Here is a 25,553-nt window from a genome sequence, read left to right on the forward strand (position 1 = left end):
TTGCTGCAGCCCCCAACAGGGTCCTGGGGGTGAAGGGGAGAGCAGAGCTGCCAGCAGCATCTTCCAAGCAAGTGCTGCTTTTAGACACCCAAAATAAGTGCAACTTCTCCTCTAGCAAATCACTTAGATTTAAGCTTAGAGCAGAAAATTTGAAGCTGTCTGGGCATTGCAGTGTTTCCCGGCTTTAAGATGCCTGACCTGTGGGCATCTGGGGGTGCAGGAGGGCAAGTGCCCGATAAAGGTGGATTTCCTCAACACAGCAGGTTCCTCTCTCCTAAATTAGCAATTTCAGGTGAGTCTTGTGCTGTGAATGTGTTGGGCACAGGGGCTCAGTCCCTGCCACCTGCTCGCCACCCTGGATGTGCCCTAAAAATCTGGGTTTGCCTGGGCTGAGGGGGGGACAAGGGCTACGCAGAGGCTGTTCCCAACCCATCGGCACTGACCGGTGTCAGCAGCTGGAGCCTGCAACTTCCCAGCTGCTTCGAGCAGCCGCTGTGACATATCCGTGGATAAATGTGGGAAGCTGAATACCTGCAGCATGCTCCATGCTGTCTCCCCACCCCAGCCTCTGCCTGCAAAACTGCTGCTGGATGTGAGACCATGCTCAATGCTCCGATGGGCTGTGGAGGGATGCAAACATCCTGCATCTGGGTGCTCTGGAATGGGATGGGATGGGGTTGGGTGGGACGAGACAATAGTCCCAAGCAGTCCTTTCCAAATGCTGTTATTATTTATATGCTCACGTTTTTCAGTGCAAGTCCTGCTGCTCATTTTATTGCCACTATAAATAGCTGAGAAGTTGCCTGGGAGTTCATGGAAATTTTTCCAGGGGGAAATCTGGGGCTGAGACTTAGGGTTTTCAGGAGCTGTATCACCCTTTTTTTCCTTTTTCGTTTTTTTTTCTCCTTTTAAACTGTTCAGTAGCTTAGCTCTGATACCAAGCACAAGGCTCCATAAGGCATGGAGCATTTCTGCACAGCCAAAGGCTTTTGCTGGCCCTGAAAGGAAAGGCTGGGAACTGCAATGGGGAGAAAAGCAACAGGAAAACAACCACTGCAAAGCATCAGCTGGCTTGTATCCAGGTTTGATTTTTAAGGCATCTCCTCCAGGTTAAGCAATAGGAGACAAACCACATGTAGACACTGTGGTAGATAAGAGAGCAGCAGGATGGGTACATCCCTGCTGTCAAGCTCTGGGTAATCTGCTTTGATTCATCACTCTGCTCTCCTGGCTTGTACATATATAATGTTTTTTTGGGTGTAGGCTTTTAAGGTAACATAGGATCCATCCCCGCAGTGGGAGCCTTGGGGATGAGGCTGTTCCCCCCTAGGGAAATCGAGGAGAGACGCCAAGTCCTAGAGACACACTTTGCTGCTCCCACCAGTTTTCTTTTGTTCTTGGCCAACCCACGCATCCACGCATCAGGGTTTTTTTTCTCTCTCTCTTTTTTTTTTTTTTTTTCCCTTCTTCCTTTCCCTTTTTTAAATAATATTAAAAGAAAAAGCCAAACAAGCATCCCCAGTATTGGCTGGGCATAGTGCTGGGAATCTGCGGCTGCAATCACTGGCACTTTGAGGCCCTGGGAAAATATTGATGGTAGGGGCTGGTCCTCTCCAAGTGCAGCCCTGCTCTTCTCTCCTGTGCTCAGAGATGTGGAGAATCCCCGTGGCTGCTCATACTCTCTGTTTTTCCAGCCAGCCTGAAAGGTAATGACAGGATTTTTTTAAAAAGGATGCAGTATGTGATCCACAGGGCATACTGTGAAGGAAGCCTCTCTTATGGGCTGCCAATCCTAAATCCCAAGGGGAATAAGCCTTAGTCCCTGTCTTCTGGGTGTTTCACTAAAAAGCTTTGATTCCCGAGCTCCACTTATTGATGCAAGCCTCATCGGCTATAAAAAGGGAAACTCAAGGTCTCTTCAGACCTGCATAGTTAGGAAGGGGAAAAGATGCCCCATTTTGCAGAGGAGGAGACTTAAAACTGTAAAAACCAAACAAAAAATCCAAAAACCTTTGCAAGAGGGGCAGGTCAGCTTGCTGGAAACCAGGCAAACTGCCCCAAAATGTTTTTTCTCCTGTGACCGGTCAAGGAGAAGTGGTTTTTCTTGGCTGTTTGAGAAAGGCTAACAGAGACAAAGTGGGGCTTCAAGCTGTTCGTGGGAGACAGGTTGTGCTGTGATTTGTGACGGGCAGGAAAATTGGTAAAACTATTCTTCCACCTCCCAAAAAACCTCAAAGGAATTGAGAGGGTGGAGGGGGGTTTCAGCCCAAAATTCCCCACACAGATGCCTATTTGCAGAGCTGGTAGGGAGGGCCTGATCTAACAGAATACTGAGTTGCTGAAACCTCTGCAGGATTTTGCCCTAGTGTGCAAGGAAGAGGTTTGAACTGTTTTTTTAAGAAAAGCTTTTTTAAAAAAAAACAACCTCTGTGTGTCCCTGGGATCCCGCCCGGGTCCAGCCCCCCTTGGATCGGCACTTCCAGACTTGCCATCCCTGGGTTTCCCTAATCCCGTCTTGGAGTGGTCCATGGCTCCTCTGCCATTCCTACAGACACCATCTAATTGTGCACTGTGTGACAGAGCTTTGCCTTGAGCTGCTGCTGCTGCCAAATCATCCCACTGGTTGCCCCCTGCCAGGTTTTGGGGTGAGGAATGGGGAATTGCCAATTCCTGTACAGCTCTTCTGGATTTCTAGGGGCTCTGCCACATCCCCCTCTCTACCCTGGACCAGAGGATTAAACCCTCCTGGTGCACTGGGGACCACAGCCACATCCCAAAGATCATTTTTTCTGATCTCTGCCCCATTTCTGCACAGCTTTTAGCCAGACTGTGATCTCACTAGGGCAGATGTATCTGTGCAGCCTTGTAAAAAGAGTGGCAAATCCCAATAATTCAGTCATCTTGCGTTTGCTATAGGTGAACAGCTTTGAGTCACCGTGGGATTTTAACTTCTGCTTGTTGCCTTTTCCCACGTCGTGGGGTGTGTTGAGCAGCAAGTCCCAGAACCCTGCCCATAACATTTTTGGTGGAAGAAGCACCCCTTCTGCCTTCTTTTTTGAAATGTTTTTTCCTTTATTTTAACTAACTTTCAGCCCACAGCCTTGATTGTTTTTTGGAGGGAATACCACGAGATCTGTGACCTCTTGCTTCAGCACTTCACACCCAGCCCTGGTTCCATCACCTGTAGCTTTGCTGTAATCTCTTCTAACCTGGCAGCTGGAAAGAGCATTTTCCCACGTGATTTCCAGAGCCTTTTTGGATGGACATCACTGTCTCCCATCTCATCTTCAAGCTTTTGGGGAAGCCTGCCTCATTCTTTCTCCTTATCCTGGATCCAACCTTTCTCCCTGCTCCTCAGCCCCTGCCAGTGGCTGGGAGATGCTTGTCCTGGTACATTCAACCCATTTCTCCCTCCATCCCCTGCTGGTTACTGCCCCAGCTGAAATGAAAAACTAATCCTGGAGGTGCCTGTGGGAAAGACCCCTCCAGGGGCTTATTTGGACCATGGAGAAGAGTTTTCCCAGTGGGTTTGGCTGTCCAGAGACTCTCCCGAAGAGCAGCATCTCTGGCCATGAGTAGTGCATTTGTCTTTCAGTTCAGGGCTTGGGGTTTTGCCTGGATGCAGAATGAAAAAACTCTTTGAAATCTCAGCATTGTAACATTTTTTATTCCCCCTACCACCCCCACCCCCAAGCTTGGCAGACAAGAGGTTGCAATATTGCTTGTAAAATCCAGGTCTCCCCCTATCACCTGCCAGCAGGGCGAGGACTGGTGGGATGAGGGCATGGAAAAGTGGATGGAAATCCCAGATTTCCAGAGTTTTCTGCACTGGTGGGGGTTGCAACAATCCCAGGCAGCCACTCACCTCTGCAAGGACTGCTCTGCTTTTGGGTGCAAGCAGTACCCTTTCCTGCAGCACCCATTTCTGCAGCCCCGGAGATGACCCAAGGGGAGCCCGGCTTATTTAGTGTGAAGTAGAAACAGGGACAAAATTCCCAAAATATAATAATAGTAATAATAATAATAACAAAAAAGCCAAAATAGCATAATGGGGAGGATTAGCGCTGCTGCAGCTTTCTCCTGCGTGGACTCGCAGGTGTGCGTGTTGTCGGGGCTCAACCAGAGCCATCTCAGCAACTTGGCAAAAAATCCCTTTAAAATCTTTCTTCTATACATAAATGCTTATTTTAAAATAACTTTTATTAATTTCCTGCCTCTGTTTCTAATGGAAGTGCTTGAGGATCCATGCAGCCTGCGGGCGAGCAGGATGGGAGGGAGCGCGCTGTGTCTGCCTTGGATAACCTCCTGGGCTGGCTTGGATGGCGCTGCCCCTGCTGTGGGGGGCTCTGGCGTGGCTGGGAGCACAAACCACCCTGGGGTAAGAGGCGGAAAAACCCACTGCCCAACCTGACGGGCAAGAAATCACTGGGGCTCGAGTGCTCAGTCATCGACGACCGCTTCTGGGGGCTGCTGAAGCACCTTTGCTGGGCGGTTGGTGGTGGCGGGGGATGCGACAGGTGGGTGTGCTGAGCTGGGAGCAGCAGCCCCTGTCCCCGACGTGCCATCAGCCCCGAAAGGCACCCTAGCAGCCAGGAAGCGGGTGGCAGTGGTTGGGCAGCTTGGGATGCGGGGAGAAGCTCATCCCACCCCACGGGGTCATCGCCACAGGCGGCCCCTTGCCTGGGCTGGAGCACCAGGTGCCCGTTCCCTCCAGTGAGGGCTCAGCCAGCACTGCTGGGCTGTGTATGAGGGTCATTTTTCTCCCTGCTCTGTGCATTAATCCGACGCTGTTACAGGTAAAAGGGAAGGGGGATGGAAAACCGGTGTTGCATTTCCCCCTTCTTTCTGTAACCCACTGTGCAATTATTCTTTTCCTGCGCCCCCCCCTCCCTGCCCCCCCCCCCCCCCCCCCCCAACAGCAATTTACCGCTGCTTTGCAAACCAAGAAGCAAAGCTACGCTGCTTCACAAAGCAAAAACCCAAAGATCTGTGGAGGCTCGAGCGCTGCCTCGTTTCCCTTCCCGTGGCTTTCAGCCACGTGTGTGTGCTTCTCCGTGGCCCGGGATGGTGTTTGCGGAGCGGATAACACCAGCTGTGCCAAGGGGTTGAGCTGACACCCGGCACGGGGCTTTGCGGTTGAGCTGCTGTTGCAGCCAGCGCCGAGCCTGGCAGCGGGATTTGCCGTGCAGCAGCAAGCAGAGGGAGGCTGCAAAAGAGATTTCTCTTACCTTTGGATCACTGCAAAGCGAAAAGAGTTGTGGCTTAATTTTTAAAAACTTTTTTTTTATGTGCTTTTGGAGCAATCCAAGAGGAGGGTTTTCTTTCTTGTGCTGCTACAGGAGAGGAGAGAAAGAGGAGTCAGAGCATCCCCCTGTGACTGCACCATGCCTCTTGCCCGCCGCACTGGCCAAATCCCTGAGTCCACTTGGATCTTCAGCTTCAGAGAGATGACGGAGCCCTGGAAAGGTGCCGTTGGCTGCCTCGGCGTGGCCATCTTCTTCGCTATGACCATCGGCATCATCTCCTGGCAAGCGCTGGAGCAGTCACCAGAGGAGTGGGTGCTGCGGGGCCGCGCTGGAGGGATGCTGTGGGAGCGCCGGAGGGGTGCCCTGCTCCTGCGGGCGCTGCCAGCGGGGCGGACAGTGGCAGTGATCACAGTGGGTGGCGTGCCGGCTGCTGAGCCACCTCCGCCGCGAGACCACTGCTGGCACGATGGTGGGCAATTCTGCTATGCCTGGGAGGAGGATGCTGAGCTGCGGCTCTCCCTTGAGCCCCCGCCAGCCCCTGGCACCGAGTGCTATGGTGTCCGCTGGACTCCGCTGCGCCCTGACGTGACGCTGAAGGTAACGGGGACCCCTGTGCCCTTCTCCGAACCGTGGCATTTGGGGTGAAATGGGCCAAAGTGGGGAGGTCTGGCCTGACCACACAACTTCCCAGCGCGGTTATGGGGTCACACTGTGGCTGGGGACACTCCATCTCCCAAAGCCTCCACTAGCTGGAGGGGGCCCGGATGGGAAAAGCCTTTTGGAAGCCTCGTGCCCTGATGCTGAGCCCCCAAAACACCGAGGGGCCACGACTGCCTTGTCCCAGTGCTGCATTGGTAACCCCGGGGTGGGAGAACCATGTTTATATTGAGACTGGATAAATAACCACTTAAGATCACAATGTTGGCGAGAAACACGAGGAACTCGGAAAGGTCCCTTCCAACCACAGACACAATGTGCCAGCTCTCTTGGGATGGGATTAATCCATATCCGTTGCTGAGAAAATTTGTTGTTTTGTTGGTTTGGGTTTTTTTTAAATCCTTCCCAGTTTTCTCTCTCTGTTAAATAAAAACAGACTCTGAAAACGAGCCTTAGGCAGGGGAAGGAAAATCCCCGTTAGGCTGTGGTGTCCTGTTGTGGGGAGCCCTCAGGACAGGCGAGGCGGTGAGATAGGGTCCTGTGGGGATGGGGAATTTTTCCCCTTTAGCCATAAATTGCCTGTCAACATCATTTGGGGCTGGTGGAAGGTGTTGTTTGAACACAACTGCTGTGTGCAGGGCTGCCTTTCCCTTGTTGACACCTAATTGGGGTGCCTGAGAGAATGAGCAGGACAGAATAGGGGATTTTTTTTCTTCTTAGAAAAAACCAACCCCAAACTCAAAACCAAAACAACCCCCAAACCGCACTGTTGGAAAATATGATCCAGTGAAATTTAAGAGTTAAGAAGAGGCTCTTTCCCCCCTGCTCTTTCCCAGCTGGTGTAACTAGTTCAGCTGACACCTGGTACAGCTATTCCGAGCCTCCAGGGTTTCCACTTTAATAATTTACATCTCTTCCCACCCCTTAGTGAGACTTAACCTCTCTCTGCCCCCGCGGCAGAAGCAAGCTCAGGGTTCCAGGAGCGCTGCCCAAGCCTTGGGATTGGGGACGGGGTGAAGAGAAGTGTGTTGTGTTGCGTGGGGGTCGCCGGTCTCTCGCTGCCCATCCCAGCCTCCCTGTGCAGCCCCAGATCCCCGGGTTTTCGGGGAAGCCCGTCCCGGCATGTGAAGTCATGCGGGATGCTAAGTCCTGCTGATCCCCTGCCTTGGCAGAAAGGGGAAAGTTTTAGAGGCTTTGAAGTGAAAATTGATGTTTTCTGAAAGGAGGTGGGTCAAGGATGAGGATGTCTTCTGGGGCCGGTGGTTTCTGGAGATGCCTTGTTGCTCCACTGCCCCCTCAGCCCTATGAGAAGTGCCCCAAGTGCTCAAACTGTTCAGTCTTGCTGCGGGAAGTACTTTTTATTATCAGCCCTCAGGGAAGAAGGGAGGCTTTGCCTTGGGAGAGAGCGGAAAACTCACAGGTTACCCCAGGGACACCACGCTGCTGCTGAGATGAGCACTCACGACAGGGTTAAAATCTCCCTGCTGTGCACGCTGGGGATAGCTGCACATTCGGGTTGTAGACTCACCCCAGAAATGCTGCAGAAAACAGCTAGGAGAGATTTATTTCTTTTTTGTTTTAAAAAACTCAAACTGATTTTTCCTAAGCTGGGTTTGTGAAAACGCTGTTACTGCATTTTAAAACCACTGCCTTGAATTTTCCACCTCCACTGTTGCTCCTGCACCCCCGTCCTGCAGCGAAGCCTCTTCGTTTAAACAGTTTTCAGCATCTTTCCACCAGCAGCTCAAAAACCCGTTAATTTTTGATGACTGTGGTTGGATGCAGAAATGTAACCAGGTGGGCTCCCCGAGGCGCAAGGTGTTGTGCTGGGTGTTACCTCTGGGTCACCAGGCTGTTTCAGAGCAATTTTACTTTATTTAAGTTCATCTATCTAAAACTGGCAGGCTTTGGGGAAGATGTCTTATGGTGGGTTTTTTTTCTTTTTTGTTTGAAAGGAAACTGTAATTTTAAGCTATAGTTTTTATTCCTGTGGTGGAATTTTTATATTCCTCCACATGGCTGCATGTTGAAGGCAGATGCATAAGGGGAAAAGGAAGAAAAATTGTTGTCTTTGGCTTTAATGGGCAAGTTAAGACTTTTTTTTTTGTTCTTCAAGGTAAACAAAGCGCATAACTTGCACTTTTGGCTCTCACTGCAATTTTTTTCTTTGTCTTCCTACTCTTACACCATTTGATAACTTTAATAAACTGCAGGCTGAGAAATCAAGCAGATAGGTGGAATGTCAGCATTTTTGTGTGTGTGGGCGGTTTTTTTGGGTTGTTTTTTTTTTTCTGTACCTGGAAGCCCAGCTCTTGTTCTTGTGGAGGAAAAATTTAAACCCAAGTATCTTCTCCCAGGTTAGTCGTAGAATGTCAAGAGTGAGCACCCATTGCTTTTTGCATAAAACACCTAAATCTCATGGGGTTGGGATTTTTCTTCCTGGGAAAAGACTGTCCCATGACTGCCCTGACAACGCTGGAATAATATGCAAGGGGTTTGCTTCTCCAAATGCAACTATTTGCACATTCACCCTCACTCCAAGGCATTTCTCGCCATGGACGATGCTCTCTTTGCTGCAGAATTGCTTCTCCATGGTCAATGTCTCCTGGTACGGAGGGGCGAGTGTCCGTGCCCAGCGCTGGCCGCTCAATGGCGCAGAGAGCCACGCACAGCCCTTCGTTAGCGGCGACTTTGGCAAAAACCCCGCTGGCTACGGGCCTGTTCTGGAGAGATACTTCTTAGGCTCAACAGGTAATTACACCCTTCCCTGTCCAATGCCCTATTGGTTTAATCCCTGTGTTTCTCCATCCCTCTCCTCATCTATAAAGCAACAAGTTTAAGAGTGAGGCAGACGTCTTCAGGATTAAAATATCCTGCAAAAGTAGTGACAGTGGCAGCCAGACACAGGGAACAGATCCCACAGTGCCTCAGCATTGTGGAAAAGGCCATGACATTAAACCTCAGTACCTGAGAGGGTGGGGTTTGCCCAAGTCACCTCAGGGAAGTCACATGCTCTTGGTGTGTCTTTTTTTTTATTATTATTGTTTTAAGCAGAGATCTCTGTTCATTGCTGCAACCTGCAGCTCCACTCGAGTGGCTTCACCCTGAGCTCATGGGTCCCCAGTGCTGCTGTGGGATGCTGGATGTGGGCACGAGCTCAGTTGCTGTTGTCATTTTGGGGTGGATATTTGGATTATTTTGCAGAACACCAAACTTCAGATATTCTCCTAAATTAATCAACTGATCTGCAACTGCCCTGCATTGAGATTGGTGCCACTGCCTGAGCTGAATGCAGACCAAAAAGGCAAGAAATGGAGCAAATCCAGCCCTTGAAAGGCATTTTGGAGGTTAAAAGGGAATAGCAGAATCAGAGAGCGGGGACTTGCTTGTATGGCTGGATCTGTGGCTGGGATCAGTCCAGGAGGTCCTGATACCAGTATCTCTGCCCCACGAATCCCTGTCCCTGTGGCCGCCAGTGCAAGGACTGAGAGGAGCCAGGTGCTTGCTGAGACACAGTTTTCCTCTTCTCTCCCCAAAGGAGTGACGGTGACAGTGGCATCCGATGTGCCCCTTTTCCTCTCACTGGAAAGCAACAGCCACTTCTGCCTGGGAACGCCAGCAGGCACCGCGGTGCCCCTGCGCTACCTCCTCTGCGTCAGCCCGGACGTGGCGGCTGCGCACCGGCACGTGGGCAGCCAGCTTGCCAGGCAGGCGCGGGCACTGCCGGATACCACCCTGCTAGGGTAGGATGCTCTGGCCCTCCCAGCTGCGGGACCTTTCCAAGCCCTTGTCCTGCTTGCTGCCCCGAGCATCTCATGCTGGCACTAGGTGCAATCCCCCCACCCCTGTCTCTTTCCACTCTGCAGGTCTCCAATCTGGTGGTATTATGGCCCAGAGGGTTCAGCTGCCAAAATCAAACGAGGTTTGAGGTCACTGGCCAAGAGGCTGAAGCGGCATCATCTTCAGGAGGGGGTCCTGGCCCTACGGGAGCGTGGCACCACTGTCCTTGCTGCTGCAGTACGTCCCGTCCTGCTGGACTGTGGGTTTGAAAGGCGAATGGAGAGCTGCCATCAGCTCTGCTTTTCAGCACGGCTAAATCCCTACACGCCAAATGCAAACACCTGTGTGGGGGGGCTGTGAGCCTCCTCTCCCTGAGAAGGGATGCTCAGTTTGGAGTTTCACCCTACACAGGCAGTGGCACTAAGCAGCTGGTGCTCGGTGGCTTTGCCACTCCTACAAAACACATTTTTCTGCCTTTCCCTCCCCACAGGACCACATGCCCTCAGAGCGGAGGAAAAGGCACAACTCGACTCATGCCTGGGACCCTTCTCTGATAAAGCCGCTGCAGCTCTCCATCACGCTGTCCCCATACACCAGCATCGCCTCCCCACTCTTCCTGCGCTCCCTGCGGGACGGCGAGGTGGCAAGCTACTGGCTGAGCCTGCAGCCCCAATCTGGGGGCTGCTCGGTACGAGACCCTCCTCCAACCACTACACTTGCTGCTCAACCTAAAATCAAAATTAAAGCTGAATAAATACCTGCAGAGGGGGACAACTTGAGTCAGGGGGAAGCCTTACGGGTGCAAAGTGATGCCTGGGGGAGCAGCTTTTCTCCTGGTTCATAAATGCAGCAGCTTTCAAATTTCCACTTCCGAAAGATATTTCTAAAAGTTGCTAGTGTGCAGAAAATCCACCCTTCCCTTTTTTGCAGTCATTCTAATGATATACTACTTTGCCATCATGTCAGTGATTTTTTGGAGAGGTTGAGAGAGGGTTTACACCTTTAGGAGTTGCACCATGATGGTGCCAGCTGTGGTAGGGCAGGATAAAGGCACAGCCGGCATCCTCCAGCCTTGCACCCTGGGGTTGGTGGGATATTTTATGGGTCTAACAGAAATTTTCATCCTCTGCTGCAGGTCCCACTGCTGACTACATGGAAGGGTCGACTTTGTGCCCGTCTGAACGTCACCAGTGAGGTGGCACTGAGCTGGTACCTGGCACGTGCCCAGCGCCTGCGGCAGGCACTGGGGGCCACGTACATGGTCTTTGAGGGCGCTGAGGGCAACGCTTTCCTAGAGCAAGCTGTCCCACCTCCCACCGAGCTGGTGGGTGACCGATACACCGAGGCACTGGCGGCGGCACTGGCAACACTGGGAAACACCACTGTCATCAGTGCTGGTGCCGGGTGGGTACCGAGGAGAAGATTCTTTGCTGGAGCAGATGGCTGTGTGAGATGCTTGGGGGATGGTTGAGGTGATGCTTTAAATATGCCCTTGGGATGCCGAGACACCACTTGGCACCCAGGGAAGCAGCGGGGAGGTGGTCTATGCAATGTGTAGGGAGGGGTTGTTTTCATATACCCTCATCCTCTCTCTTTCAGAGCATTTTAATTATTTTTTTTTATGTCTCTGAGCATAAAAGTGCTTATATGCATTAATGCCAGATGCAATGAAAATGTATCTTGTCATCTATGGCCATTCAAGCTTCAGGTCACTGTCTCTTCTGCACGAGGGAGAGGGTGAACACTGGAGTCTTGGCCAAATTCCTGTGCTGGTAACTGCTTGTCATGTCAAATAACTGTAGTTTTCTGACTTTTCATGTTTGCATAGCCCACAACAGGGTTAGTTTATTAATTAGCAGTTATAACATGCCTCAAGAAAAAGGCACTGAAAAGTACTACTTTTCTTTTTACCCATTATGTTTATGTTTGGCAGATGTAAAGGGATATGCAGGCTGTTTGCAAAATGGCTTATTTCATGTTGTGGATGAGACACTGATGGTAAATTGCATGAGAAGGCAACTTCAAAATAGTTCATTTTCAAAGAAAAAGCAGTTTCACATGCCAAGGTGGTGACAGGCTCTTACTCAACCATCTGCAAAACCAGAGTGGTGGAAATAGTGCCTCTTCTGACCATTTCTTTCAGTTTGCCCAGGATCATACCTTTCCTGGTGGGCAGTTTCCATACCAGAAGTGTTTTATAAACCATCGCATCAGCATTACCACCTCCTAAGATGAAGAACTGTCCCTGGGAGACCTTTGGGGAGTCAGCAGATGGGTGGGAGGCTGAGGAAGAAACCAAACTCTAGGAGCAAGCAAGCAGACTCATCCCCAAAACCCCCTCTTGGTTAGATGAGCTCCAGACCATTTTTCAAGCCAAAGTTCCCTATGATGGTCCAAATTTGACTCTTTAGTTAGCAGTAACACTGTCTCCTGCACTGGGCCACTTGATGATATGAACCCCTGTCCCCTAAGTAAACCCAAGGCATAGAAATGCTACTGGGGGGGGGGGGGGGGGGGGGGGAGCGGAATTAAAAAACCCAAACAACAAACATCCAGAAAATACAGAACAAAAACAAAAAAACACGGGGAAAAATAATGTTTTACTCTGGCAGACAGACAAAAGCGAAGTCAGGAATGACAGTTGCTCAGTGTGAAGCAGATGAGCAAAAATGAAAGTCAGGAGGAGAAATCCTTCCTGCAGGACATGTCCCTTGGGCTATCCCCATCACAAGGAGATTGGTGCTTTGGGTTTGGGGAACAGCATGGACCAGGGGCTGAGGATGCTCTTGGGACACCCCAGCCAGTGTCACGGGTATGGTTTTTGTGAGCATTTTCCCATCAGGGTCCATGTTGCCATATGAGAAGTAACAAGACGACAGCTACAGCCCGGATTGTGGCTGTGCTGCTGTCAAGATGGGCCATCAAACTGTGGGCCACTAGACTGAGGTCCTCATGAGATCAAGCCAGTGGAAGGAAATCTTTGCATGGGGGATTTGGGGAGGAGGATGAGGGTTGGGGTTGCCAAACTTTTTAGTGGGTGGGAATGGTATGGGGGAGCGCTGATTTCCCTCCAACAGAGATGTGAAGTAGTTGGAGAAACCCATATCTGACCGCGGCGACCGCCAAGCCAGCCAGGCATCGGAGAATGTTGGTTCCTGTGAGCCGTGTAAAACCACTGGGTTTGTGCTTGTTTCCCTCAGATCCAGTCACCTACCGCTCTTCGTCCAGATGAGCCTGCTGCGCTCGGACTGGAGCCATGCAGGGCTGAAGGGGGTTATTCCCTCTGTGCTGCACTACAGCCTCTTGGGCTACAACTTCTTCATCCCTGATGCAGTAGGTAGTAATTTTTCTGCTTTCTCCCCTATTTCTGGCTTTTCTGCAGAGATTTTTGCAGCAGTTGTTCAGGCAAGAGGAGCACGGGAGGTATGTTTGCACCATCTGGCTTAGATGTGCTACATGAAAGCTTGAAGCGCTTTGCTCCCAGTACTCAGTTTTCTGCCATGCTGACTTGAATGGGTTGAATGTTACTAGGGAATCGAGTGAGGAATTGAAAACAAAAAAACATGTTGTAAATTTTAACGGGCAGCCCCAGAAGCAGCCAGGTCTCTGGGGATGCCCTTCGCAGAGCTCCTTAACCGCAGGCGGAGGGCAGCCCGCCGCCTCGTGCAGCTTCACTTGAGCTAAAAACCACCCAGAAAAAGCAAGGAGGGAGCCCAGAGCCGGGAAACCACATGCCCAGGCTCCTGGCTGGGAAATAGATGTTCCTAAAACACCAGCAGCCCTGCTCCAAGTTTGCATTTCTGCTCCAAAGCACAATGGCCTGAGAAATCCTTAAATAAAAACATTATAAAAGTCAATAAACGATCCTTTAATCAGGGCCAAGCAGCTTGTTTTTCATCTCTTCCTAGAGGTGACTGGGTTATTTGTGTTTAAAACATGCTCCAAACATGTAGAGGCTGCATGTGAAGTGCTGGACCTAGAGAGGGGAGCTGCAGACAGTCCTGCAAAAGGAGGCTGTTGAGCAATTTTTCAATTTGGCCTCTATTTTCAGCCGGTTTTCCTTAGAAAACAAGGCTGAGGCAATCGCAGCATGCCGGTTCCCTCCCTGAAGAGATGCTGAAGGCATTGGGTTATCTCAGCTGAGCGGGACAAGGGATGAGATCCCCCGGGATGAAGGGAGCTGTGGCACGTGGCACTTGCTGCCAGGGCACGGGACGCATGGTCCGTGGGGCTGTGTCACCGCAGCTTGGGGGCTGCCACAGTGCGGAGGGGCTGCTTGGGGTAGGAAAAGCCTCTGGAGGAAATGGGGCTTTGTGGATGGTTTGGCTGAGCCCTTGGCGCTGGGGATTTTGTGCCATTTCTAGGGAAAGCTGCACCAGATTTTCAGAGCAAGGGCTCACAGGGATACTCCAGCAACAAGGGCTTTGTTCTCCTTTCCCTGTCCCATTCCATCATCTCCTGTCTTTCCCAAGCCCCTCCCTGGTGTTTCAGAGGTGAACTGGAATCCCCTTCCACTACATGTTTCCAATTAGTTACCAATGCTCTGTTTCTCTGCCACTTTTCACTGTGAATTTGAAGGGATCCAAATTACAGGGGTATTTTCCCACGATGTTACATCTGCACATCAAAATGGCAGGAAAATCCAGGATTTTCCCAATGCTTTTCTTTGCAGGAGAGAAATCCCTTTTTACAACGTTCTGCTAAAATTTAGAAACTCCTGAGACGTCATCCCCAGCACATCTGTTCCTAAGATGGGGGGATGGATGTCTGACTGACACTTGCTCTTTGGTGAGAAGAGAAACACGGGTGGGGAGAATTCAGCTCCTCTCGCAATGGGGTAACATGTCCTGCCTGTGTGGAGAGCAGGTCGTTTGGGACTCATCCCACGATGAGATGCCCCCAAGCAGCCTCACTCAGGTCCTTGTCCCTGGCAGGAGGGAGCCTGGCCAGTGACACCCCGGGGGACCCGGAGCTGTACGTGCGGTGGCTGCAGATCGTGACGTTTCTCCCTGTGATGGCCTTCAGCACGCCACCTTGGCTCTGCTGCGATGCCTGGGTATGTGCCCCCATCTCCCACAGAGGCAGACAGGGTGACACCCCCCCCCCCGCCCCGTCATTAAGATCCCTATTGGGGAAAGCTGAGGGTAAAATCACCACCTTGTTCTTGCTACCCACAAAATCCCTTTCTCTGCCCCAGCAACCAGATCACTGTATGCTCTCAGCAGTATTTTTGCTGCAAAATTAATGTGAGGTTTTGTGGCTTTATACTTGGCTGCTACGTGTAGCCACAGGGCTGGTATCCACAGCACCTGTATAAATGACAGCAATTGTCACATGTGTCTCTCCTTCCCTTTTCCTGCTGGAGTTGCTTAATTATAGCTTGATCAGACAGTTAATATCTGCAGTAGAGTGAAGCCTGCAGATTCACATTCAAGATCTTTCTAAACAGTTGGCGGCATTTTCCCAGGGATGTCACCTTTAGGGCAATAAAAGGGGAGAACAATTCTTAATATCAGTGGCATAAGGGGAAATGCCATTAAATCTCTTTGCCAGCAGCAAAAGTTCATTGCTTTGGTTAGACACCAACACCCTGGCTGATGTCACCTGCCAGCCTCTGTCCCCAGCTTTCACATCTAAATGGGAATAAACCCACTGTGTCAACCTTGTTTGCATCTTGTTACCTGCCATAACTTGATCAGGACATTCAGTACCCTCTTTTCTCAAGGGGAAAAATACACACATATATATATAGGTTTCCCTCCCTTTTTTTTTTTTTTTTTTTTTCCTGCTTGCTTTGCTGTTTATGGGATGAAGGACTTGTCATGGGTTTCTTTTTCTTCCTCCACCCTGCAGGTCGTGAATCTTACCCAGCAATGCATACAGAGGCACCGGGACTTTGTTGTGCCACTCCTTATAAAATACAGCGAGGAATGGCTCCGTTTGGGGTACCCTATCTTCCGGCCAGCGTGGTGGCTCAGTCCCACAGATCCAACTGCTTTTATCATAGAGGATGAATTTCTCATTGGAGACGAGGTAGGAAACATGGGGGCTGAATGCCCTCAAAGGGTAACTGGGGGCAAAGAAAGTGTTCCCTGTGCTCACCCATCTGCCTCTGCATCCTCCGTGAACATGATGCTCCTATAGAGGTTCTGTGAAACCAGGTGCTGATGGGACCCTGTTGGCTCCTTCGCGTTTGCAATTTATTCAAAATTAGTCAACAAGAGGTTGTTTTGGGGTTTTTCATTTTTTAATATCAGGGTTTTTGTCAGTCCTCTCTGCTGCCAGACACCTCCTGATGGTCAGCATTGCTTGTTCCCCCCCTCTTTTCAGGCTGTTAATCTCATTCCTTGGAGCTACAACCTGCAATGACCAAGAAGCAGCATGATGCACAGGGCCCTAGTCCTCTCTGGGAGCGCCTTTAGCCACATTTGGGCTAAACAACCACACATAGATGGGGAGCATCAGAGAGCACAGATGCTGGGCCAGCATTCATGTCCCATTTGAACTCACCCACCCGCATATTGCTTATGGGATTTACTCATTTGAATCTATATTTTACCCCACTGGCAGCTATAGTGGGGATTTATTCAGATGAGTGTAGTGAATGGATCCCACCAGATCTGAGCCCATCAAATGCACAAGGCTACAGCAAGTTAGGCGAATGCTGCCAGGGTATCTGTGGCATGTTTAAGATGGATTGATGTTTTTATCTGTTTTCCTGGTAGAGATATAAGCATGGCTGGCATCTGTTTCCCCACCCACCGGCTTGTTCGGATTGCAGTCGTTTCATGCTGTAAACACTCCTTGCAAGTCTGGTGGTTTTGCACTTTGGTCATGGCTTGTGTAGTGGGGAGTCTCTCCTGCCGCCCTCCCTGCAGATGTGTCCCTCTCGTCCCCCTGCAGGTCACATTCATTTAGTACACAGATGGCAAGATGTTTCATGTGATGCGTGGCCACTTTAAATCAAAAAGGTCTTGGAAAATCAATTCGGGCTTTCTGAAAAAGACTTATCTTAAAAGAAAATTGTGCCTCATCCTCCCGTTTTTGTAAGAAGACTTTTTATTTTGTGCAGTGGCATCACTTTATCTTTGTCCCTCCAGCTTTCCCTGGGTGCAGGATCCCAGCAGCTTAATATTTTGGCAGTTATTATCGTATTTTTTAATTAAAAACAAAATCTTCAGTTCATACTATTGCATTTATTTTGCAGCAGTGTGTCAGGCTGTCTTTACATGGGGATACAACTAATCATGGGGACATCATGTCCCTAAAAAAAAACCCTAAGCCCAAAAGCTAAGCTTAATGGGAGTATGTTTCTTGTTTTAATAGAAGAGCAGCTTGTGCTGCGGTTTCAGGCTCTGCTTGCGACCTCCCACAGATATTTCAATACCTGATTCCAAAGCTTGAATTTCTGGCCTCAGATTCTGTGGATTCAATTTATATTGTTTTGGTTCGTTTGTTTGTGTATTTTTTTAAAGGAAACTTTCACTGCAGGTGATTACCTTTTTAAGAAGCAGCAGAAAGGCATTTTAGCAGAGAGCTTAGATAATCAGGTGGAAAGTTTTTAAAATACAAATCCTTGGCACAAATGAATTTTAGACCAGCATTGTGCAAGCATGGAGGCTGGAGGGAGCAGAGGCTTTCCTGCTGTCCCCATGTGCTGCCGAGCACACATCTGGGCACTAATTGTGGTGGTCATTATAACTGTGAGCAAGTTAAAACCTGGTTCCTTCCCACAAAATCTCTCAAACCAAAAAATCCTTGATGCAATTGAATCAGCTAGGGCAGAAATGTGGTCTGTGTTAGTGGGGTGAGATTCCTAGTAAAATAGTGCAAACTCAGGGAGGAGTTAAAAAAAGTCAGAGCAGCTTTAGCCCTCTCTCCCAGGAGATGCAAAGCTTTGGCTTGGCTGAATTATCTAAAATATGGTAAAATGTGATGGTTGCTCCATAAACTTGTTGAGGCCAAGCATTTCTGATAAGGCATGATGTGATGCTGGCAAACACCTTGCCTGACTTTTTTCTTTTTTTTTTTTTAAATTAGTATTATTATTATTTTCCAAAAGAGCCTGATCTTGGGCCGGCAGAGCCCAGACAGGGGATGTTTTGACTTCCAGGCTGGTTTTTGGAAGTTGAAAGAATAGAAATGTACTCCAAAACTGGCTTTGGTGCAATCTGGAACATCATTAATAGTAAACTACAGGAAAATACACAGGGCAGTTCTGTCCTGGTATGGTCTGAGGCAGGGTAAGTGTTAGGATGCTGGAATAAAGCTTCTGAGCATCATCCCTTGGTGCAAGCAGCTGCCCTCCTGCTTCTGAGTTGTGCCCCAGGCTTTTTTGGGGGTCACTCCAGGATGGGAGGATAGCCCTACTTTGAAATCTGATTTTCAGGCTGTGATTTCTACATTCATTACTTCCAGACATCATTTATCTTGATCTCTTGGCAGCACACATTCAACCCGAAGCAGGTGGGACAAGATACCCGTCAAATCAACAAGAGTGCTCAATAAGAGGCTTTTATGTCTGATTTTTGCTGACTACAAAGGGAAACTAATATCTGCTCCCTTCGAGCAGATGGGACAGCAATGCTTTTGGGTTTCTGCAAGCAGTTTTGGAATGTGGTGGTGTGGGACTGCAGTGGTCGGCGTGGTTTTGATCCTTGATTAGAAGTCTTGAAAGTGCATTTAACACTGCACAGCCATATTCCAGCACTGCTCATGAGCAAATTTCCAGTACTGGGAAAAGGAATTGGAGCTGACTGCTATTGAATCCTTCCAGCAAAACATATTGAAATATAATAGCAAAAGACAAGTTGCATTGACCTGGCCAAAAAATACTGTTGGGTGCAGTTTTGTAGCTGTGGTGCAGCATAGCTGCATGTCAGTGCCACCTGCCTGGCAAGAGTGGATGCTGCAAGAGGCAAGGAAGCCAGGTCTTGCTGCCAAATATATTTATAAAGTCCAGGAGGGTCCAAAAGTGTCCCCCAAGGTGTGTCAAACACCATGGTGTCTCCCTGGGACGATGCTGCTGTGCAGCTCAAATAGCATCACTAAGGGGTGCAGGGATAACTCCTCAAGGCTTGCTCTTTGCTGTTGACCAGAACCTCTGAAAATGGTGTTTAAGAGGGACTGATCCATAAATTTCATAGTTTTCACTATTTAGCGTGGGTTTTTTTCCTTTAATGGTCTTTCTAGATATTTTTTTTTCCTATTAGCCCCTTTCTTCATCATCATGTGAATGCAGTTCTCACCAAATACAGCCTGCGCTCCTGCTCTGCCTGCATCCACCTGGTCTTGCTCACCCTAGAAGCACGAGCTGTGTTTTGCAGGAAACACACATTTCTGATGTATGTATGTATGTATGTATGTTTGTTTTGTTCAGGTCTTCCAAAATATGAGCTGGTTGGACTCTAGGGGTTACTGCAGGCAGGGATGATCCCAGTCACTTGAAGGCCACTCCATCACCTTTTCTCCCTGCAGTTCAGGAAGCCAGCTTTGGCCTCTGCTGCTTGCACAGATGGATACTCGCACTTGCAGCTGTGAGCCAGGCTTCCTGATCTTTGTGGTTGCTTGCCTGTTCCTTCAGCCTCGTGCTTTGCTTGGTGCAGCCAGCGGTGTGTCCTGGCTAATCCTCCATGTGCTGAATTTCTTTCTTCTTTCTGTTTTTTCACTGCAGGTCCTGGTTGCCCCAATAACAGAAAAAGGGCAAACGTGGAGAGATATCTACCTGCCTGGAGAAGGGCACCTATGGATGGACACCAACACTGCCCGTGTGTTTGATGGAGGCACCGTCCTCAGGAATTACTCTGTCAGCCCTGCAGAGGTGCCGGTTTTTGTAAAGACCTCCTAAATTCACAGAATTCTGCAGCTTTTGGACAGTTGACCTCTTTCAGAGCAGCGCTGGCCAAATGTGCTCGCTCTTCCTTGAGACTATTTCAGCCTATTTGCACTTTTCTAAGAACTCTTTTTTTTATTCCCTCCCCCAGCAGAAATTGTTTGACTCTTAGTATTCACCATTATTCTAAAATAGTGGAAATACAGCTTTGGTGCAAACATACATCCACACAGAATGTTGACCTGTATCTTTTCCAGGGTTTTCCCAGTGAAATGTTTCTGTGTGGGGGTTTAGGAGGGCATGTCCAGCATTTCCAGGTCCTCGGTACCATGCTCAAATATACTGCCTTGTCCAGAGAGTGGATTTCCCAGAATAGGAGATAAATGAACATCAGCTTATACCTGATGGGACGTTTTGCATTTAAAGGAAAAAACATATACAGGGAAAACAAAATACGAGATCTCTATTCATGTGCAAGGACATTGCATGTGCCAAGTGCTACCTGCTTCTCTCATCTCACGCTGGGTATATGGTCCCTCAGGAGAGTCTTTGGTAGCGAGAGCCCTACTTTGAGGTTAATCAGAAAACTGGGTGAATTCCAGGTCTACTGGAAGCAGGTTCCTGTGGAAGAAAAATAATCTTGATCAAGCAAAGGAGTGGCTCTAACAGAGCATGGTGTGGACAGAGAGGATCATTGCCCACCTTGGAATACAAACTCCTGAACTTAGCACTGAACTCCTGTATGTCCCAGCTAGTGCTTTTCACCATTTTTTTAATTTTATGGCCTTTTTCCAATTATTTCTTGCAGTGCAAGAGGGATCCAGTGTGACCAGCCTTCTTCCATCCAGCAGAAAACATTTTTGTAGGCAAAACAGATGTCCCAGGTGCTAAATATGAATTTAAGGAGATTATTAGCAACACTGATAACCCAAGTTATAGATCAATGAGACAAAAACGTGTACGTTCACAAGGTGATTTCAAAGGCTGGAAGTTGAGGGCAGCTGTGATATCCCTGTGATAGCTGAGACCGAAGTGAAAGAGCAAGTTTCAGCTCCCACACTGTGCTGTAGGCAGTGCTGCCGGGCTCGGGCACATGCAGCCTCCAGTGATGATCTGGATAGGCCAGCATCTTGGTTTTCAGTAGAAATTGCTGTTGTACAAAGCCATGGCTCTGTAATAAAAATGAGATTTAAGAGATAGAAGCTTCACCCAGAATTTTTCCCCTGAAAATGACAGAAGGGAAAGAAAAGCAATACTAATAAATTGGTTGCAGCTATGGAAGCCTAGAGAACAGAGAGGTGAAGAGCCGAGGTGGGAGTGGGTACGGCCCCTAAGCTCTTTCCTCTGTCCAAAGAGGTACATAATGGGGCCAGGGGGAAGAAGCCAGAGGAAAAAATTGGGCTCTGAAGAGCTCAACCCAGGGGTCAAGGCAATTTCAAAATACCAGTGAAGGTGTTGGAGACACATCAAAAGGCACAGACTGAAACAAAGGAATCTCTTGCTAACCGTAACACAAAAGGATCTGTGTGAAAAAAAACTCAAAAGGATTGATGTCAAGGGGCTCTACAGTGGTGCGAGATGCTGTTGCCTGTCTTATAGGGTGGCTGCAGTGAGGTCACAGCCGTGCGGGTGGGTACACCTGTGTGATGTCACAGCCCCACAGCTGGAGATCACACTTGGACAGCGCTGGCCACCAGCACAGGTACCAGCTCTGGACTGCAGGGGCCCACGGCTTCCAGCACACTGCTGTGCACTGGATGGGGCTGCCATTGTGGAGAGCCCAGGAACCACTTTCCTGCCTCCTCAGGTGCCGCTGCACGTGTCAGAGAGGTCAGTCGCCATCCTGCCCTATGAAGGGCAGAGGCTGCAGCTGAAGTTTGAGACAGAAGAACACGTAGGGGAGCCTTCGGTGCAACGTCATTTGCTTTAACATTTCATCAGCCCTGAAGTCAGTTGTACTAGCCGATTGTGGTAGGTCCCTTCCAATGGAACTGTGCTATTCTGTTCTGTTGTATTCAGAACCTGCCTGGCGAGAAAGAGACTTGAGGCACACCGCCTGAAGGTTGGTGCCTGTGTGCAAGCAAGGCGTATAGGTACCTTGATCATAGTTCCTCACTGGAGGGAGACTCCAGGCCATGGAGCTTCCCTGTCACCCTTACTTGTACTGTCTCCAGTATGTCCAAGTCTCACTAAGAAAGCCCAGATTTGGACATATGGAGCTTTTTTTTTTGGTCTACTCCCAGGACTAGGCATTGTGACCTCTGGGTGTGGTCCCCAAAAGCTCTGTGATGTCACCACAGTGTTACTGTAGAATCCCACATACCGTGGGGCAGCCCTGCAGGGCCACAGTGCTATCCTCCTGCGTGGGGTGCAGTCGTCTGCAGGTGAGGGGACAAAGGACCCCCATCCCGGTGCCACTCCTGACCTGCTGCACCCCCACCCTTGTGCTGCCCTTGCTGGGAGGCCACGAGCCGCTTTCCTGCCTCCCCAGTTCCTACTGTCTGTGTTGGAGAGGTAAGTCACCACCCGGCCTGGACAGCAGGAGCACACAGAGATGCCCCTGGGCTCGCTCGTCTGCCCCGGGATGGGGATGCTCCCTAGCCTTTGTGGCTGCACCAGCAAAGCCCCGAGGCAGAGTGGGCACCTCTTCAGCACCTCACTTCGTCACCTTTGCTGCTTACTGCCGGTTGTGTCTTCAGGACAGGGCATCAGCTTTGTATCTCTCTCCTTTGCAGTGCCAGATGGAGTCGGAGGACGAGGGCTTGGCAGAACAGAGTGCCTCTTCCCCGGCTGCCAGCACCAGCCAGGTGCCTCAGGCTGTGCCGCTGGACACCCCCGAGGATGAGGAATGCCCTATCTGCCTGAACACCATCAGCAACGAAGCCTGTGTGAGCGGGTGCAGGGATTGTTTCTGTTTTCCTTGTATATGGGACTGGGCCCAGAGAAAAGCCATATGCCCACTCTGTTGGCAGCCTGCCGAAGTCATCTTCTACAAGCTGGCACCCAGCACCTATGAGGTGCACGACATCAGGGCCTTCAACAGAGCAAGACCTCAACACCACAATGAAGCACGGAGGTGGCTGCATTCCTCAGGCCAGCAGCGCCATGACTTTTCCAGCGGACACCATGGTAGTGACCACACCAGGGCTCCAGGGAGGGCCCAAGGCAGGGACCTGAGGCAGCACCATGATGGCCACCAATGGTCTGAGCACACCTGGGGCTTCAACTCCTCCAGAAGCAGGAGTCAGCAGTGGAGTAGGGCTCGTGACAACAACCAAGCTCCAATGCCTGAACAGGACACCCCAGCCTCCTCAGTGTGGGGCGAGCAGCAGCAGCAGGCAGGCCAGGATTCCTCCAGGGCCCAGCATGCAAGAAGCCGATCCCAGTGCAGGTTCCGCAGCACAAGGGGCCGAGCTCGCCAGGAGCACTTACTGGGCCACCGCAGCAGACAACAGAGGCGGAGCAGGGCCTCGGAGCATCCCCGTGCTTGGGAGACACAATGGAGCAGGTCCCCCAGGTCAGGCCAGGAAATCAACACGAGGCACCCAGGCTCCTCTGCAAGGCAGAGGCGATGGAGGAGCAGGAATCCTGATGAGGCCCAAGCTCCAAGGCCCGAACACGACATCGCAGAACACACCAGGGCTCCAGGGAGGGCCCAAGGCAGGGGCTTCATCTCCTCCAGAAGCAGGAGGTGGTAGCAGAGTGGGGCTTGTGACAACAGCCAAGCTCCAACGCCTGAACAGGACAACCCAGCCTCCTCAGCGAGGGGCGGACGCCGGCAGCAGCCAGGCCAGGATTCTTCCAGGGCCCAACACAAAAGAAGGAGCTGATCCCAGCGCAGGTCCAACAGCACCAGGGTCCGAGCACAGCGGGAGCAGCGAGGGATGAGGGATCGGCATGGGGCACAAGATCTAAGCCCTGAACCAAGCCCATCTTTCTCTGGGAGAAGAGAGCGCCGCCAGTGGGGAGGCCACAATTCCTCCAGAGAACGGTGGGCGGCATGGAGCTGATCCTGCTGGAGGTTGCGCAGCTGTGCCGGGCACAGGGCCTGGTAGCACACCCTACCAAGAAGGAAAATGCTACACTCACCCCAGGACCATCACCTGCCAAGGTAGCGCAACGAGCCCAGGCACAACAAAGGCCCTCGCGCTGGTGGCTGTGCTGCACACGGACACTGGCAGGGGAACACTTGCAACCTGGGTTGTGCCTGACTCCAGCAGTGGCAGCAAACGGGATCAAGCCAGGGCCCTTCTGCTCCTGCTGAGGAATAAAATCTGTGGCAGAAAGCGCTCCTGTCATCTCCTCTCGTGGGAAATGACAGACTTGAGGAGTTGGGAAGGGACCTCTGGAGATCATGCAGTGCAAGCCCGTTGCTCCAGCAGGGGCAGCCAGAGCAGGCGGTCCAGGGCCGCATCCACTCAAGCTTTGACAATCTCAAAAAGACAGAGCCTCCAGAAGCCCTGTGGGCAACGCGTCCCAGGCCTTGACCTCCCTCCAAATACACAAGCTGTCTGTTACGGTTAGCAAGAGATTCCTTTATTCCAGTCTGTGCCCATTGACTCTTGCCCTATTGCTGGATACCACTGAGAAGGCACCAGAGCCCCTCTGTCCCCACAAGCCTGTGCTGAGCCCCGGAGCTCAGGGGCCTGGGTCTGCTGAGTGCAGTGTGCAATGGCACAGGACAGGGAAGGGTGACACGGCAAGCTGAGGTTCTCACAGACTCAGACTGAACACTCAGGCTTGGAAGGGAGCTCTGCAGATCATCTAGTCCAGCTCCCTGCTAAAGCAGGTTCACCTACAACAGGTTGCACAGATGTGCATCCAGGTGGGTTTTGAATGTCTCCAGAGAAGGAGACCACACAGCCTCTCTGGGCAGCCTCTTCCAGGGCTCTGTCAGTCTCAAGGCAAAGAAGTTCTTCCTTAGATTCAGCTGAAACATCCTCTGTTGCAGTTTGTGCCCGTTGCCCCTTGTCTGGTGGCTGGGCACCACTGAAAAGAGCCTGGCCCCATCCTCCTGACACTTGCCCTTAAGATGTCTGTGGATATCGATAAGATCCCCTCTCAGTCTTCTCTTGTCCAGGCTGAACAGGCCCAGCTCTCTCAGCCTTTCCTCATCGGGGAGATGCTCCAGTCCCCTCACCATCTTTGTAGTCTTCGCTGGACCCCCTCCAGCAGTTCCCTGTCTCTCTGGAACTGGGGAGCCCAGAGCTGGACACAGCCCCGCAGCCACAGCCTCCCCAGGGCAGAGTAGAGGGGCAGGACCACCTCCCTCGGGCCATTTGGCCACGCTCATCCTCATGCACCCCAGGATCCCATCAGACTTCTTGGCCACACAGGCACCCTGGTGGCTTGTGGGCAATTTGCTTTCTGCCAGCACTCCCAGGTCCTCCTCTGCAGAGCTGCATTCTGGCAGGTCAGTCCCCAGCCTCTTGGTCCTCCTCATGCTTGGGGCATTGCGGTCTCTGGCATTGTGTCTGTGGAGGGGAGCACGAGGGAGATTCCTCCACAAAGCCCTTCCTCCCCAGAGCCCTGCACGGGGCAGAGCCCTTGGAGAAACTGCAGCATCAGCGCTTTCTTCAAGCCAGGAAAGCAGGACATGCTGCTGGGGAAACTCCAAAGCAGAGAAATGAGGATGACCCCGGCTTTGAGAAACACAACTAAGAAAAGGTGCCTTGGGTGCAAGGTGCTGACGGTAACCCAGTGTTTATTTCCAAGGGGCAGGGGATACCCTGTGCACCATAGCCCTGCTGCTTCGGGCCAAGGGCATGGGGACTTGTGGGGAACACAGAGTGTGCCACCAGTGGGTCTGGCCAGGTGGGTCCTGGCCTTGGCTTGTTTGCCAAGTCTCATTCCTTGGATCTATCTGAGCTGTCTGCCATGAGGCAAGATCAACTGGCGACGTCGAAGAATCCAGCTGCTCTCAGGGATTCTCAGCCAAGCCTTCGTGACGCTTCTCCACCGTGCCTGTCCCCTCGGAGGGTGGCGGCCGGTTACGCAGGTGGCGGCCGGACCCTCGTTACCAACAATGCCCCGCGCCT

At 50.9% G+C, this 25,553-nt stretch overlaps 1 protein-coding gene across 2 annotated transcripts; it reads left to right on the plus strand.

The window, feature by feature from the left end:
* The first annotated feature begins 5 nt into the window (after positions 1-5).
* LOC308070670 (SITS-binding protein-like) lies at positions 6-25,538 on the plus strand. 2 transcript variants are annotated; one of them, XM_080405022.1, is made up of 12 exons: positions 6-4,796; positions 5,340-5,843; positions 8,483-8,654; positions 9,442-9,646; positions 9,770-9,920; positions 10,174-10,371; positions 10,819-11,087; positions 12,884-13,020; positions 14,618-14,739; positions 15,537-15,716; positions 19,357-22,906; positions 23,357-25,538. In XM_080405022.1, the coding sequence occupies exons 1-11, from the start codon at positions 4,746-4,748 to the stop codon at positions 19,528-19,530; spliced, it is 2,163 nt and encodes a 720-aa protein (XP_080261148.1). In that variant the 5' UTR covers positions 6-4,745; the 3' UTR covers positions 19,531-22,906; positions 23,357-25,538. The 2 variants fall into 2 exon arrangements, with proteins under 2 accessions (XP_080261148.1, XP_080261147.1); XM_080405021.1 differs by lacking the exon at positions 23,357-25,538 and having other exon boundaries at positions 6-4,378; positions 19,357-22,924.
* The last annotated feature ends 15 nt before the right edge of the window (positions 25,539-25,553 follow it).

Source organism: Falco punctatus (genome assembly GCF_963210335.1).
Source record: "Falco punctatus genome assembly, chromosome: 10".
Taxonomy (NCBI): domain Eukaryota; kingdom Metazoa; phylum Chordata; class Aves; order Falconiformes; family Falconidae; genus Falco; species Falco punctatus.